Raw genomic sequence first — 16,142 nt, forward strand, 5'->3', positions numbered from 1 at the left:
TAAATCAGCGTTTCTCAAACTATGGTCCGCGAGCCACCTGTGGTCCTCGAGGTCTACCCTTATGGTCCTTCAAAAAAGACAGAAGAAAAATTAAATTCAAACGAACTGTGTATCACTCTATAGCTGAAATTCTCAGAGTTTGGAAATGACACATGGCAATCGCCTTTCATTTTTTCTCTCAGTGCTGACATTTTATGAAATTTATTACCCTATTCGTCTACTGACTTTCCACTCTACTCTCAACAACAAAAGAGGGATTTAAAGCACTATGAACGTAGCGTTTCTCTGCACATCTGGCGCAGCGCCTGTAACCCACCCAGGGACCACCAAATTCATAACAGAGGACCGAATCTTTTCACGTATTGATGACTTTCTTAATAGTTTTGCCGACACCCAGTCTGCACATTGAAATGGTCACATACTGTATGTCATACACCAATAATACAACTCTGAGGTCACAATTTGAAACTTATTTTCCAAGTAAATATGATGAATTTTCATGGGTTCGTGATCCATTTCATTGCGATATTGAAACTAACAAACTTTCATTGAGTGAAAGAGAACAGTTAATTGAACTCTCGGATGAGACCAGACTTAAAATGAAATTCCAAGCAGAAGGTATGGTTAATTTCTGGCCTCATAATAAGTGAAAAGAGAATATAGTGAACTGTACAATGGTGCTTTAGAGTTTATAATTCAGTCTGCTTCTACGTATCTGTGTGAGAAAGGGTTTTCATCACTAACTCAAATAAACACAAAGTAGCTACCGAAATCGACTTGATATATGTGAAGATCTCCGACTTAAGCTTAGCAGCATACGTCCAAATGTAGAACAACTGTGCAAGAATCGGCAGGCTCATCCATCTCATTAATGTGAGTACCAACATTTATTTTTTTTTTTTTTAGTTAATAAGTTGAAGATTATCTAAACTTTAATAGCCTTGAATTATTAAAGAAACAAAAATGAATTTTCTTCTATTAACATTGGCTTAATTAATTAATACTAATATAAAATAATTTAATTAAATTAATTTTAATTAACTAATTAATTATATTTTAAAATATAAATATATTGGTATTAAAATATGCTACAAAAATGATTAAATTTGCTTTCGAAGGGAACAAGAAAAGGTGGTCCGCGAAACTGTTCTGACTTAAAAAAAGTGTTCCCCACTTCAAAAAAAATTTGAGAAACGCTGCGGTAAATTCATGTAGTAATAACACAGCCCTGCAGCATTTTAAACTGTTTCAGGAGCTTGCTCACAATCTGTGAAAAATTCAAGGGGTGTGAAGCTCCACACATTAAAGCATCCATTGCTAATAATAGTCGGAAAATAATTTAGTTAAATATCTGCAGAAACGTAAAAAGGTTTTCTGTGGCAAAAGCCAAATGAGAAAATGTGATTGCAGATCTCTGAATAAGATTACCTGTAAAAGTCCTTGAGATGCAGTCACAGAGCGAGGCAGATCTCTTCCCATGGCACTCCATTGAATTTCAATAGGCTGATCTCCAGTAGCAGTGCACGTGATGTACGCGTCATCACCAGGCCTGACAACCTGACGAGTTGGGTTCAGTTGTATCCGTGGAGGAGCTATGAAGAAGCCAATGTAGAATGAGTGTAATAATCATTTGACATTGAAAGAAGAGAAACCAGTAATCTGAAATCCTTTGTAAAGAATATTTTGAGTTCTTTGGCTTTATGTTGGGATTTAGTACCTCTGACATTGGGGAAGTGCTTACAGTTGTATCGCAAGAAACATGAAAGGTTGTCTACACTATTAGGTTCGTAATACTTGATAGTCCAAACAAGTTAGAATAATCAATTATGTCAGCTCTAAAAATCCAACCTTCTCTCACAGTTTCTTCAGTGGAAATTTTTTTTATAACTGACAACATAACTTAAGAAGACTGGTCAAGTGACATATGTAGGGAAACAACAAATATTTCAGAAATTGGTTAAGTTGTTTGAATGAGGATAAAACCTGTTAGCAGTTCTGAAACGACAGAAAAATCTAATCTTAACATTTAATTTGAAAAACTCTAAATATTTTTCACATTAGTTGAAAGCGTGAAATCTTGTGAAAACCCTAGAGTTTCTCATAACAAACAATAAACATAAAATAAACGTAATATGTATTATATTTCAAAATTCACGCTATTTTTATATACTGTCTGAAAAACGAGAAAATAAGCAATAATTCATTATGTTTTAGATCTTCTTACTTAAATTTTCCCTAGTTTCTTCTTCTGAAAATTTTCAAATTCACGACAAAATTGCATAAGAATAGTAGATGATATTTAAAAATCAGTTAGGATAAGAAATAAAACATAATTATCATTCAGTGAATCTCTTAACAAAATCTTAACACTACAAATTTTCTAAACAGCTTTCAACTCATGATGGTCTTGAAATGCTGTGGAAGACAAATTCAGTATCCCATGCAAATTTAATAACAATTTGAAAATAAAAATAAATTTTTTAAACTAAAACTACTATATTCATTCCATAATTTTCCAAGACAAAATTTTAAATAATACTGAACATTCTTGCCTACTATCATATTAACTGATTATCCAGTACACAGCCTTCTAATTTGTTATGATACAACAAAAAGATAACTACAGTAAAATTCAAAATATTGCGGAAATTACAAGATGATGGTATATCACGCTCATCACAACGAGATTCAATCAGGACTCAGATGAATCAGTTAACAGATAACAGCGACTTTCACATTCATAACAAAGATCCAGCACAAGAAGATACATTATAAATAGATTTATGTTTGATGTTTGTCTAAATGCAGTGCCAGAATTCTACAGCTGTGCACCAATACGAATGCAAAGAGTAAGCATTTAAAACTAATTTCCAGAACTTGGGGTAAAACATTGCATGATATATATAATACATCTTTTCCATAAATTTCAGAATGTCTCCGGGACTGACCCAGTGGTATGGGAATTATCAGAGAACAAGGGCCACTTGGCTCTTTCTCAGCCAGGGTTGAATCTAAGACAGGAACGGGGAACTATCGTAGTATTGTAAACAGAGCATCAGCATGAGTACCTACATACAACAGCAACTAAGGTAGAGGGAGAGGCTAAGCTCTCTGAGAAAGCTGTTCCTAATCGCTGATCAAAGAACACTGTAACAACTAGATCGTCAAGAATAGCAAACTTGATGGTGAGATTTCGGAAGCAGTGTCTTTAATACATGGCATGTAAAGAAAATAAACATATCTGCACTGAAGATAAAGGGACTATATCATAAATTGAGTGTTTTCCAATGCTCGTTTGGAAATAGTGATGTTTCTGCAGTGTTGCAATGCTACCATAAACACACAACACGGATACAACATAGGACAAACACAAATCAGCAAAATGTCTTACCTCCGACTCTTGAAATTTTGTTTGCTTGTGTGAAAGAGAAGCACAAGAGGAACAGAAAACATAGTTGTGCAAAGTGAAAATATGTATATGAATAAGAACAAAAGAAAATACTTCTCAAGTGGTTTGAAGCTGTGCTATAAAACACATAAAACTGTGCATCAAAGAAAATTAAATACTGGAGCTGCAATGATTAATTTTAATAGTTCGAAAAAAAATTTGGAACAAGCATAAAATATTACATTAGTTGACTCTATCATTGTGAACGCGCTAAATTTTTAGAATTTTCAATTGCAACAAAGAACATATCATAATCATGATTAATTTACCTACTCCATGGAATTATTTTATCGTTACAGTATTGAAACCAATATACCTGTGACATTGGTGCATATATACAAGTTAATAAACATTTCATAACATTCTGGTAATAATTAAGCATACACATAATTATATAGTGCATACATTTTATTTTTCCACGCATGCAGAGGTAGAGCAGAAGCGACAGTGCATAGTGCAGCTGCCCATATGCGAGCATGGAAAGATAAAATGTATTCACTGTATTATGATTCAATTCAATGTGAATTGTGCTGTGAAAATATTTGTCTCTCTAATTAATTTCTTTAGCTAGTTTTCAAATTTATGTAGTATTTCTTTATGTTGAAAATTATTATTTCTTTGATTTCACAATAATCCATACAAATGGTGTAGAAAACAACAGGAAACTACTGCATTGTACTATTTTCCCAGGAGACAGCTCCATGGAATCCTATCATGAATGTTTAACAGTACAAAAACCATAAAAAGTTGGTGCCGACATCTAGGTCATAAAAAGAATAAAATTAATCAAATTACAGCCCAGTAAATGTTTACAATTACTTCTCAAAAGAGAGGTGCGACCACAACAGTACATTACAAAATTACGACGTAGTTTATGCCCCTTTACCTCTTTGATTTAAGGTACACAAGTCGCCGTCTGTGAGCAAGAAAATAAAATAATTACTGATTTTTGAAAACATATGAAGTATTTACAAACCTACAATAAATATTTAGTATTGTTACAGACTTATGAAGAAATCAGTGGTACCGGAATTTAAAATTAAACTATATTTATCTTAATGAATTATACTGAACAAGTTACTGGACTCAGGTAAATGGATAACAAAAGTAAAATACTTTCCTATACCGTATTTATCCACTACATATCACTTAAATGAAAGTGAACAGAGCCATCATTCCGTGATTAATCCAATGAGTACCAGCATAAATAGTTATCAGTTAAAATAATGTGCAGTGCTACACTACAATAAATAATAATACAGTAGAATTCCTCGTATCCGGCAACTGTGGGACAAAGTCAGTGCCGGATAATTGGAAAATACGTTTATAGGTTATGTAAAGACACATCGTACTGCACAAACATTTTTTTCCATGTTGAAATTGAGTAATTTTCATACAGATATTTAAAAATAAAGTTTTAGAATACGTACAATGTTTATTTTTTAGTACTGAATACGGTAATGTACATTAATCAGTTCATAATTATTGTAATACAGCAATACATAATGGTGTAAAAAATACAAAAGTTTTCGTAACTTTATGACAATTTTAAATGGCGGTCATGTAACGTGAAGAGCAGTGTAGCCAACATCGCAAATATGAAGACGATGAAGTAATGCTCGATGATTTGTGCGTAAGAATATTTCGCTTGCGTTTCGCAGAATCCATTGTGCAACAGCAGCGCTTAGCGGTAATAGCCATGATAAGTATCTATCACTTGAATGAAATTTTTACGCGCTGTAGGAACAGAGAATTTCACACTTTCTTATTTAGACTCATCCAACACCCCTTCGAAACGGGAGAGTTCAAGTGTTAAATTTAAAGATTCGTCTCTGCGCATTGTTTGCAAGATCCAAGTGACAGCTTACTGATGCTACCCGATATACTCCAGGGACATAACGGGTTTTTTTGTCTTTGTTTTCACGTGTGAACAATGTAAAAAGTAAACACGATATGCGGCATGTGCGATCCATAAAAATCACTCATATCTTCATTCGACTCTTCACTTTCGTATGAATGACTATTCTTCTTCTTTTTTTTTTCTTTTGGCTTAGCCAAAAGTGCCGTTGTTTTGGTATTGCCGGTTATTTGGGTGCCAGATACGAGGGATTTTTACTGTAATCAGGTTTCATTGTGGCAATGACATTCTTTCTGCTCGCTAAATGATGGCATAACTCTCAAGGCTAAATTTTTATTAAATAATAACAATAGTTCTCATCATTTCACAGCAGTTGCTGGAAAAGTTCTCTGTACGCATCTAAGTATAAATGGCACCTTAAAAGTTTGAATTAACACAAAGGAATTATTGAAGATTTATGAATTGTATTTCTTTCATTCTGTTATTAATTCTCTCTGAAGTACAAAGATACAATTTTTTTTTTTAACTAATAGCGGTATTTGACTGTTCGTTATTCACACCTACATGAAGCCAGTTGTTAGACCAATTTACCGACAGAGTCGTTGCCCAGGGTGCATCATGGAGGTTGGCCTATGCTATACCTGCAATGAGATGATGGAGATTTGTTGGAATGCCACAGGGGAACCGGAGCTCCTGGAGAAAGCCTCTGTGTCACTTGAACCACGGACTTGTCCAACACGAGTTACAAATCGAGAGTACGCCGAGGATCGAACCCGGGCCCACAGGATTATAAGTCTAGCGCTCTAGCCACTAGACCACCGTGGCAGCTAAATAAAAATTATTAGAATGAAATCAAGAGAGTGATCTTCAATTTCATCCTAGCTTATTTTAACACCTGACGTCACCATGTCTTGAATAGAACTATATTTTTTGTTTTTATTTATAATCCTGTATCTTGCATTCCTGTTGAAAATGGCGATATCTGGGAATTTTTTGTGAGGTATCATTCGTATTTTCATAGCAGTAGTATCTTAATTAACGATGTTTACACAAAAAAGAAATTCAACATGGGAGAGGAAAGGATGACAAGCTTTGCCTAGAGCCCTCTAACAGTAATTCCGACTATCTATGGCGATTCCTCAACCTCATTTCACCCCCGTTTGGTCTGATTACTTGGTTGAGTTTTTTTCCGAGGTTTTCCCCAACCATAAGGCAAATGCCAGATAATCTATTGGCGAATCCTCGGCCTCACCTCATCTCACTACATCTCGCCAAAAAATTGTAAAAAAATTGTAAAAATTGTAATTGTAATCTTGTAAAATTCTGACTTGTTTCACATCTTAAAGCTTCCTTGCTAATGTAAGATCTATGGAATACAATAAATGAAATTAAAAAAAATATAAATAAGTTTAGTCCAGTACTCGGGTGCCAAAACATATTCAGGCCAGTTTTGTCGATCCTATAATTTTAAACTACACGACATACTCCAATGAAGTAAATGCCGATCAACAGACGAAGAATCAATGTATCCAACGTGACCTTGAGTTGAAGAGGATGACGTCGTCTAGCAATACGCGGGAGGGGAGAAGTTGCACGAATTGGCAGGTCACTCAAGAGCAGTGTTAACTCGAGAATGTCAAATGATAGAATGTTCGCAGTGGTGTCAAACGATTCGTAACGAACCAGGCTACAATCTCAATTGAGCAACAATCAGCAGTCGAAAAGTTCAATTGGAAAAATTCGCAAGTGAGAAAATTCACAATGTCTAGGATATGCAGCGCAAATGGGAGTGATCATATGTATGAGCAAAAAGTAGCAATGAAAAAATTCCACATTACAATTCTTCGAAACAATCCACCATTGCTTTCTCTCGTATTTAGCTTGATACTCATAGGATTAATTCGGAATTTAATCAGAGCTTCCTCTGCAGGTCAGGCACATGTTACTAAAATTGTTAATTAAAACTGACACAAATTGCTTTCTCGTCTACATACTGATGGTGAACGTCATACTCACCAATAACAACCAGACGCGCTGTGGCAGTGAACAGGATGTTGCCAGAAGGTCCAATTCCAAGACAGGAGTATTCGCCTTCATCTGATTGCTGCACGTTGTTGATATACAGAACGCCTTCGTGGATCTGGTGGTTCTGTGGCATCAGCAGATTTCCAGAGCGAACCCAGTTCAAGAAGATACGATCTCGATTACCTAAAATAAACAGAACACAATAATAGCTACCGTACTTGATGTAAATGTGATTTCTGCTAGCCAAAGCTCAAATGTCACGTGTCACATGCGTTCTAAAACATCTTCCTGTACCATTTTCAGTAGTCTATAGCTCTTCTCTATTCTCCCATGTTCCTCCTTCCAATCCCCTTTTCCTCACTGTTCTAATTATTTCTTGCGGCCATGTCAATTTCGGTCTTCTCCCCCCCCCCCCCCCCCAATTGGAATTCATTCATACGGTTTCTTCGGCAATCCATATGATCAAACATCGTAATTGTTTTGTTTTGATAGATTCTACAAGCTATCCTTGCGTTTTCATTTTTTCTTTTATAACATTATTTATAATTATATAATTTAAATAGTAATTTTAGTCAATATATACTGCAGGGCTGTGTCTTCTGCAACTGGTACTGATGAATTTAATTTACTTCTTTTGTGGTTTATGGATGGACAATATAGAAGAATGTGTTCCAGATCTTCATCATGATTATTACACCACAGACAAGTAGGATTATCAGAAATGTGAAATCGGTGTAGGTACAATTGAGTGACAATGTGACCTGTTCTGGCTCTTGTTAAAAATGTTTGAACATGTCTGGGAAAGTTTTTGTACATTTCCAGGTCATTTGGTTTCTTTTGTACAGACTGTAAAATTTTTCCTTTGTCAGAAGAGAGCCAATTGTTGATCCATAGGTTTGTAAAATGAGACTTTACTGAAGCAAAAGCACTGGCTAGAGATATCACTTGAAGAGGTGTTGGTTGCAAATATGTTGCCTGTTTTGCAATACTATCGACTTTCTCGTTTCCAGGTATACCACAATGACTAGGTATCCAATGAAATGTTATTTTCCTTTGGAGTTCTTTTAGTTTACGTAGTTGTTTCTGAATTGGAATAATTCTATTCATCTATAATGAACACCGATCAAAATACCCCTCATTTCTCGTGAAAAACAACAACTGAATATACTACAGTGGACTATAGTGGACTTTATGTTGTCGGCAAACAGCAGGATACATTAAGAAGATTGAATGATTGAAATAGTAATTTTGAATTTAAATTAGAATTAATAAATAAAATAATAATTTTAAAATACAAAAATTAAATAATAATTTTAAAATACAATCTCAATAAGATGGTTACTAGGAAGAGCTAATAAAAGCTTAATGATATTGTAACAGGCCACTAGAGTTTGTGTCAAGCGAAGGTAGAAAATCAAATCTAATCAATGATACTAGAGCTTCAACTAGCTTTACTTAACTTCTGAAGATTACTCGATTCCCTTCAGCCAGATATGATTGCATCAAATTCAGTGTTAATGGTAAGTAAGGTAGCAATTCGATAACAATAACTGTGTATAATAAATTTGACGGAAAAGCCATACAAATCCTTGATCAAGATATGAGGGAAGACATTCTATTATCAGACTTGATGAAGATCATCTCACCTCTAACAGTGCACCTCATCTCCGCACGCCCTCCAACTGGGACTCTGAATTCATCATCTGTGAGCACGACACTGCTGTCATTCCTTCCTGGAGTATATGGAGGTTCATAGGGACGTCCTGGTCGACTTGGTGGTCTCTCGGGGTAAACTAAAATACAAAATACATAGTTATATAAATCTGACATTCAATAACGAACATCAGTATCAGAGTAAATTTACCACTCAGGCCAAAATATGCTGTTTAAATTACACTAGAATTCCCACTATTGTTATTGACGTCATTGTATAGCAAGATTATTTAGCCATGACCCTTCAATGACATGCAATACAAGCATGTCATGATTGTACTATACCGGTATGTACAGTGTGGGCACACAAACAGGATTGCCTTTTTACTCCGAATACCTAGCTTCACATTTCCGTGGGTCCATGTAGAATTTGTAATGGACGATTGGGGAAGTTTTCTCAGCATACTCTAATTTTTTCTTGGGGTCATTTCTCCAAATCTTTACCATTGTCATCATGATCATTTTTATCATAACCATCCTTGTCATACTCATCAGAATGTAACTGTCATCGTAATCATCGACCATAATTTTCATCATCGTTGTAAACATAATCATTGTTTCCCTCACTATTCACTGTCATCAACACCATCACATAATTTAGCCATTCAGAGCAAAAGTGGATTTAAGTCAAAATTGGATAATGAGGTTTAAAGTAAAAATTCTGCAAAATACAGCGCAAAGTAGCAATTAATATGGCCTTCTTGCTATCCACTGACTAATAATAGTTTAAATAATTTGAATATTAATTGCTACTTTACGCTGTATGTTACAGAATGTTTACTTTAACACTCATTACCCATTTTTGACTTACACTACTTCTGCTCTGAATGGCTCAATTATCGTCGTCTAAATCATCACCAGCTTCATTTGTCTAGAAAAAAAAACTATGGCAAATATTATTACAATGCCATATATATTAAATAAATTCCATAGTCTATAAATTTAACTTCAAAAGTAATTCTTTACAATGGCTCATTTTATTTACATCATAACATTAGTGATCACTACAGCAATTTTTTTAAATCTAATGATGGGCACTTGACTTGCGTCATTTACCCAAATGTTCTTATCAATGGGAAATGCACCAAAGCTGTAGTTCTCTTAACCGCCTGTAGACATTACCTTCTGTACACATGGGAGGAAAACTACTTAACACCATAATTATGATGATGATGATGAATGGAGATATGCTGAAATGTCGTTAAGGGAAACGAGAGTGCCCTGTGAAGACCTACCACCAAGTACAATCTTTACCCACCACAAATTCCAGTTTGACCCATCGGGACTCGAATCCAGGTTATCAGCGTGGAAAGCTAGTGCTCTAGCCTTTCGGCTAACAGTGTGCCCACTATAGCAATGTTGGTCTAACCAAAAGCAGTTTGTTACTTAAACAAGAACTCGACTCGAAATTCGAGCATTTTTAATATTGCACACCACTGTTGTCTTATGAAACTAACTCCATTGCATTCCAATGTTCTACAGACTGAATATTCAGACAAGGTACCGGTACTGTACAAGAAGAAGACAGGATATGAACTACTCCCACCCACCTCCAGTGCCGGTCACCTCATTCTCCTCCACTGTGAGGTGCAGCCTCTCTTCAACAGTGCCAGCTGCGTTGCGAGCCAAGCAGCTGTAGGATCCCTCGTCATTCTTCGTCACGCGAGTGATCTCGTACACAGCTGTCTGTGGCATCGCGCTTGTAACAGGCTCAGTGTTGCTGCAAGCAATGCAGTTTTCGTTGTTAGCCTAGCTTAAGCATCAAAATACATACATGGAAGAGCCTATGAAAATCAACATCCTTTACTATCATATACGACGTAGATGATAGTTTTAATTCTAGGTCAATCAGCTTAGCAAACGGCTTTTCAACAAAGGGATCCAGAATTGAGAGAAAGCAGGACAGCACAGCCGAGAAGGGACGAAAACAGAGTAGAGGAGAGAGAAAGGAATAGACAGGTTAGATTGTAACTCATGTAGGAGAAGAATAGAACGAGAGAGGATGGAAAAGGGGCGAGGAGGAAGAGGAGGAGGAGAGGAAAGAAAAGAGAACTGAAAAGAGAAAAAGAAGAGAGAACAGAAGAGAGACGAAACGAGAGAAGGGGACTGGAGAGGGGAGGGAAGGAAATGAGGAGAGGAGGGAAGGGAGAGGAGATAAGACGAGAGAAGAGCGGAGGAGAGGAGATGGAGGGAAGGGGAGGGGATGAGAGGAGAGAGAAGGGAAGAGAAGAGAGGAGAAGAGAAGAGGAGAGAGGAGGGAAGAGAGAGGAGATGAGAGGAGAGAAGGGCGGAGAAGAGGAGAGGAGATGAGATGAGAGAAGGGAAGAGGAGAGGGGAGGGAAGGAAATGAGGAGAGGAGGGAAGGGAGAGGAGATGAGACGAGAGAAGAGCGGAGGAGAGGAGATGGAGGGAAGGGGAGGAGAGGAGAGAAGAGGCGAGGGAAGGAAATGGGGAGAGGAAGGAAGGGAGACGAGACGAGACGAGACGAGAGGAGAGGAGAGGAGAGGAGAGGAGAGGAGAGGAGAGGAGAGGAGAGGAGAGGAGAGGAGAGGAGAGGAGAGGGGATTGGGAGGGAAGGAAATGATGAGAGGAGGGAAGGGAGAGGAGATGAGACGAGAGAAGAGCGGAGGAGAGGAGAGGATAGGAGCGGAGATGTAGGGGATGGGAGGAGAGGAGAGCAGTTATCAAATAGTTACAAAGGGAACATGATATGAGAGAAAAGATTAGAGTAAAACAAAGGAGATGTTAGGAGAGAAGAGGGAGTGCAGGAGAGAAGAAAGGATGGAGTTGAGACAACAGAAGAAGAAAAAAGAAGGAAAGATAGAAGAGAGAAAATAGAGAGGCAGAGAAAGCGAAAGATAAAGGGAAACAGAAGAGAAGAGGACAGGAAAGATGAGACGTGGAAAGAGTAGGTGGTATTTGATTTCATTTATTATATTCCATAGATTTTACATTAGCAATGAAGCTTTAAGATGTGAAACAAGTCAAATTTTTACAAGATTACAATTACAATTTTTACAACTTTTCTACAATTTCAATTTCAATTTTTTTTACAATTTTTTGGCGAGATGTAGTAAGATGAGGTGAGGCCGAGGATTCGCCATGGTTGGAGAAAGCCTCGGGAAAACCCAACAAGGTAATCAGACCAAAGATAAAGGGATCTTAAACAAGGGACCCAAGATTTTAGAAAAATGGTAGAGCAGAACAGAGAAGAAAGGAGAGAGAGAGAGAGAGAAGCGAAGAGAATAGGGGAGATGAATGAGTGTGAGGGTGAGGAGATGAGAGAAGAGTGGAAATGAGGAAGGAAGAGGAGAGAACATAAGAAGGTTAAGGCATAAAAACAGCAGGAGAATAAAAAGAAAAGAAAATGGAAGTCAAAGAAAAGAAAAAGAACTGAAGAACTGTTGCGATTTTCACGTACAAAACAATCAGTTTCACCAGCATTCAAAGCTGACTTACTAGAAAGTGTAACTGGATCTGCTGTGCTTCGACCACTCTACTGTAGGCTGAGGCTCTCCCGAGGCTCGACATTCCAGTCTCACTCTTTCTCCTACAACGACGTGGACGTCGGTGGATGGGCTGATGGTGATGACAGGCATGGAGTGCACAATGAGTGTCGCCATGGCGTTGATAGTCCCCGCTTCGTTCTCTGCGTGGCAGACATACTGTCCAGCTTCTGTTTGGGTCACTTGGTTAAATCTAAAGTAAACAAATCAAAACATTTATATGAAATATTCTGTAAGTACTGATCTTGATTATCAATATGGCCAGATGTGTAGCCATGAAGGGGCTCTCTCCACTATATTGGACAAAAGCATACATTGCATAAAATGGCAATTCAATAGTTTCAAATAAAAATACTTTGTACTGTATTCAGTTTCGTAATTTAGAGTAAGTCAGTAAATGGCAAATGCAGTACACAAAACAAAACATTTACCTACAATACCATTCGACTTGTTTCAATTCAGAATAGAGTATATCATTAAAAGATGTGTAGCTGGTCTGGGAGCCAAGCCAAACACCCCTTAATATGCTACTCGGATTCGACTTTCCCTAAACTTCAAAGTACTGCCGAAAATGTAAGCACCACAACCAGCATAGCATCAGTTGTCACTTATTATTGTGGCTACCGAATGGCTTACCACTCAGTAAACAAAATTAGAAGTAGTGTGGCAAGCGATATTTGTGCATTTTTATGCAAAAAGAAAGTGACAGACGAAGTACGATTGTCAAAGCATTAAGTCATTTCTACTACACATACAACAAGTGAAGTAAGTTTCGAAATTATGTCCCTTATCATCTTCATCAATGGCACGACAGCCCTTCATTTCTTCAGAAGTTTTCGCCATTCCTCCCTATCCAATGCCAAACTTCTCCAATTTCTAACACCCAAAGTCTTGATGTCATCCATCACAGTCTTCCCATCTCAATCTCGGTCTCCCAACCTTCCTTCTTTCCATCGGAATAAATTTAAAAACTCTCTTCGCAACCCTATCATCTTGCATTCTCACAACATGCCCGGCCAAATCCAACCTTCTTATTTTTATGAATTTAACAATGACCGGTTCATATAATCTGTACAGTTCGAAATTATATCTTCTTCTCCATGTTCCGTTTTCTCTAACTGGTCCAAAGATTTGCCTAAGATATGTCCCTTATAATTTATTATATTACTAATTATCCTTTATAATGTGCGTTGCTGCAGATTTCAATTCCACTTTAAATCCACACATCCCAACGATATCGGTCATTGTGTTGGCAGAGTTTTAGAACAAAGTGAAATATTTTGTTTTTTAAGGCAACATGGCCGAATCAGCCTTCGTTTTCCCCACTACTCAACAATGCAAATAACAGTGGAAACAATGAAGTAACAGCATCTAAATGACATAACACTTGCTAATATTAATAAAGGCATTAAATTTGTTGATGCCAGTGGGGTTTAAGACGTCGGAAACCAAACAATAATTCTCGCTATACAAGAATAACTTCACATAAATTTGTAGTGAACAGAGAGCACATACAACTCAACTCTGACTCTGCAATACCTGAGCACTCCGTTTGGAAGCTCCTCGATGGATGGTGACAAGGGACGTCCATCAGGCCGGGACCATCTGAGGCGGGGTGGTGGAATGCCTCCAGTTACGCGACATTGCAGAAGGGCGCTGCCTCCAGTGATGATAGTTTGTGAGGCCTCGGGGTAGAGCTCCACTGCAGGAGGCTCCCGACCTGTGTTCACATGCATTATTTAGCATTCTTCCTTCTCTTGCTTGTGATATGTACTAGTGTGTACCACTGAATGCAGATGCTAAAGTTACAGAATAAATCCAGAGTTGTGCCCAGTAAAATCAACCACCAAAACAGCACCACAATTTAGTTCCAATAACATAACTAGTATCTCAACATAAATAATATAAAAAAATATGCTCAGTGTTGTAAAATCATTAATAAGTGGGTTTCTAATAAGTGATACGAAAGCTGGACTGTATGAGTCTCATTTTGGTGTGTACAGACGAAACAAGATTCGAAACTACTCTTAAGTGTAGCAAATCAGATAAATAAAACAGAAATTAGTACCGAGAACAGGTGACAAAATAGGAATAGATTGCATAAGAAATCTTTAACGCTTTAACATTACACAAATTCAAAACTTGTTAGGTAAATAAGGGTAAAAAATTTACCAATAGAAGGCCATTAACAAAAACTATACAAAAGTAAATTACGTCACTGCTATACAGCGTGTCCCAGAAACGCCATCCATTTCTTCAAATTATACTGCAGTATAGTTGCATGGATCACTTGTCATGTTGGACGCATTTTAAAATAGTATCAGAGGTGATGAAAGTTATATTCAATTAAGATTTATTTTCTTGTAAGTATTAAAAGTCGTTCAACTAGCATGTTTACCCATTCCTGCTGGCATGATATGAATTGCCTATTCAAAATAATGTGGACGATTCTGAAACATTGTGTATACATAATACTTGCAAAACATAAAAGATCAGTACTGGTATAGATACTGATGCAGATCCTTGCACATTTATTATGTGCAACGAAAGAAGCAATTACAATTTATTCAGAACATACTATAATGGTATGATTATCTATAGTCCCGTCGCTCTTATTTCCAGCAGCCAATCACGTTGCAGGTCGGGTACATTTAAACGTGTGCGTCTTGTCATTTGCTATTGATGATGTAATGAATTTCCTAAGGCTCGATAAATACTTAATATAATCGCCCGCCATTTTGGCTCTTTCGTTGGCGTTCGCACAAATCACACGAGGACGTTATTTGCCGCTCAATTATTTGTTCAATTACAGTGCGTTTGATTTATTATCATAGGAGCTACAACATGATAATGTTTAACGATGAAGCAAATAGATTCCTCATCTGGTAGCTCGGCAACGAAAGAACTAAAATGGCGAACGATACTACCTACCTAGACTTTATAGAGCCTTCACTTTCTAAGACGTAAGCAAAGGGGAGGAGTCACACCGGAAATAACAGCGACACGACTATAGCTTGTCATTTACATCGTACAAAAATACTAAACTCTAGCAACCACAGAATTTGCAGAGGTTATAATTCCGAGAATTTATTAGAAATATACCAGCTTAAGTAAGAAAAACTCAGAGCAAAGGAAGAGTACTTACAAATGGCTTTTAAGGAACCCGCAGGTTCATTGCCACCCTCACATAAGCCCGCCATGGGCCCCTATCCTGAGCAAGATTAATCCAGTCTCTATCATCATATCCCACCTCCCTTAAATCCATTTTAATATTATCCTTCCATCTACGTCACGATCTTCCCAAAGGTCTTTTTCCCTTCAGCCTCCCAACTAACACTCTGTATGCATTTCTGGATTCGCCCAGATCTAATTCAGTATATTATTGCAAAATTTATTGCTATTCCTAATGAAAAAGTAGAAAAAGAGGACTGTATTCATGGCGATAACTCTTCTTTATCAGTTTTGATAAGAAAAACACATAATTTTTTTAGTAATATACCAGTACTGAATTAGATGATGACATCACCTTCAAGAGAATTGGGATTTTGATCCCCCCCCCCCCTGCACTCTTCAAATCTTTTCCAATTAAAAA

The 16,142-nt window shown here is 37.1% G+C and overlaps 1 protein-coding gene across 32 annotated transcripts in view; it reads right to left on the bottom strand.

Moving 5' to 3' along the window:
* trol (terribly reduced optic lobes) overlaps nucleotides 1–16,142 on the bottom strand; it is a 1,501,851-nt gene that overhangs the window by 58,357 nt on the left and 1,427,352 nt on the right. For all 32 annotated transcript variants that reach the window (XM_069835989.1, XM_069835996.1, XM_069835998.1 and 29 more), the window contains 6 exons: nucleotides 14,090–14,270; nucleotides 12,504–12,743; nucleotides 10,595–10,764; nucleotides 8,978–9,124; nucleotides 7,323–7,514; nucleotides 1,429–1,592 (listed from right to left, as the gene is read on the bottom strand). In XM_069835989.1, coding sequence (XP_069692090.1) covers nucleotides 1,429–1,592; nucleotides 7,323–7,514; nucleotides 8,978–9,124; nucleotides 10,595–10,764; nucleotides 12,504–12,743; nucleotides 14,090–14,270 — 1,094 coding nt within the window. The remainder of the gene's footprint in view (nucleotides 1–1,428; nucleotides 1,593–7,322; nucleotides 7,515–8,977; nucleotides 9,125–10,594; nucleotides 10,765–12,503; nucleotides 12,744–14,089; nucleotides 14,271–16,142) is intronic.

Source organism: Periplaneta americana, chromosome 9, assembly GCF_040183065.1.
Source record: "Periplaneta americana isolate PAMFEO1 chromosome 9, P.americana_PAMFEO1_priV1, whole genome shotgun sequence".
NCBI lineage: Eukaryota > Metazoa > Arthropoda > Insecta > Blattodea > Blattidae > Periplaneta > Periplaneta americana.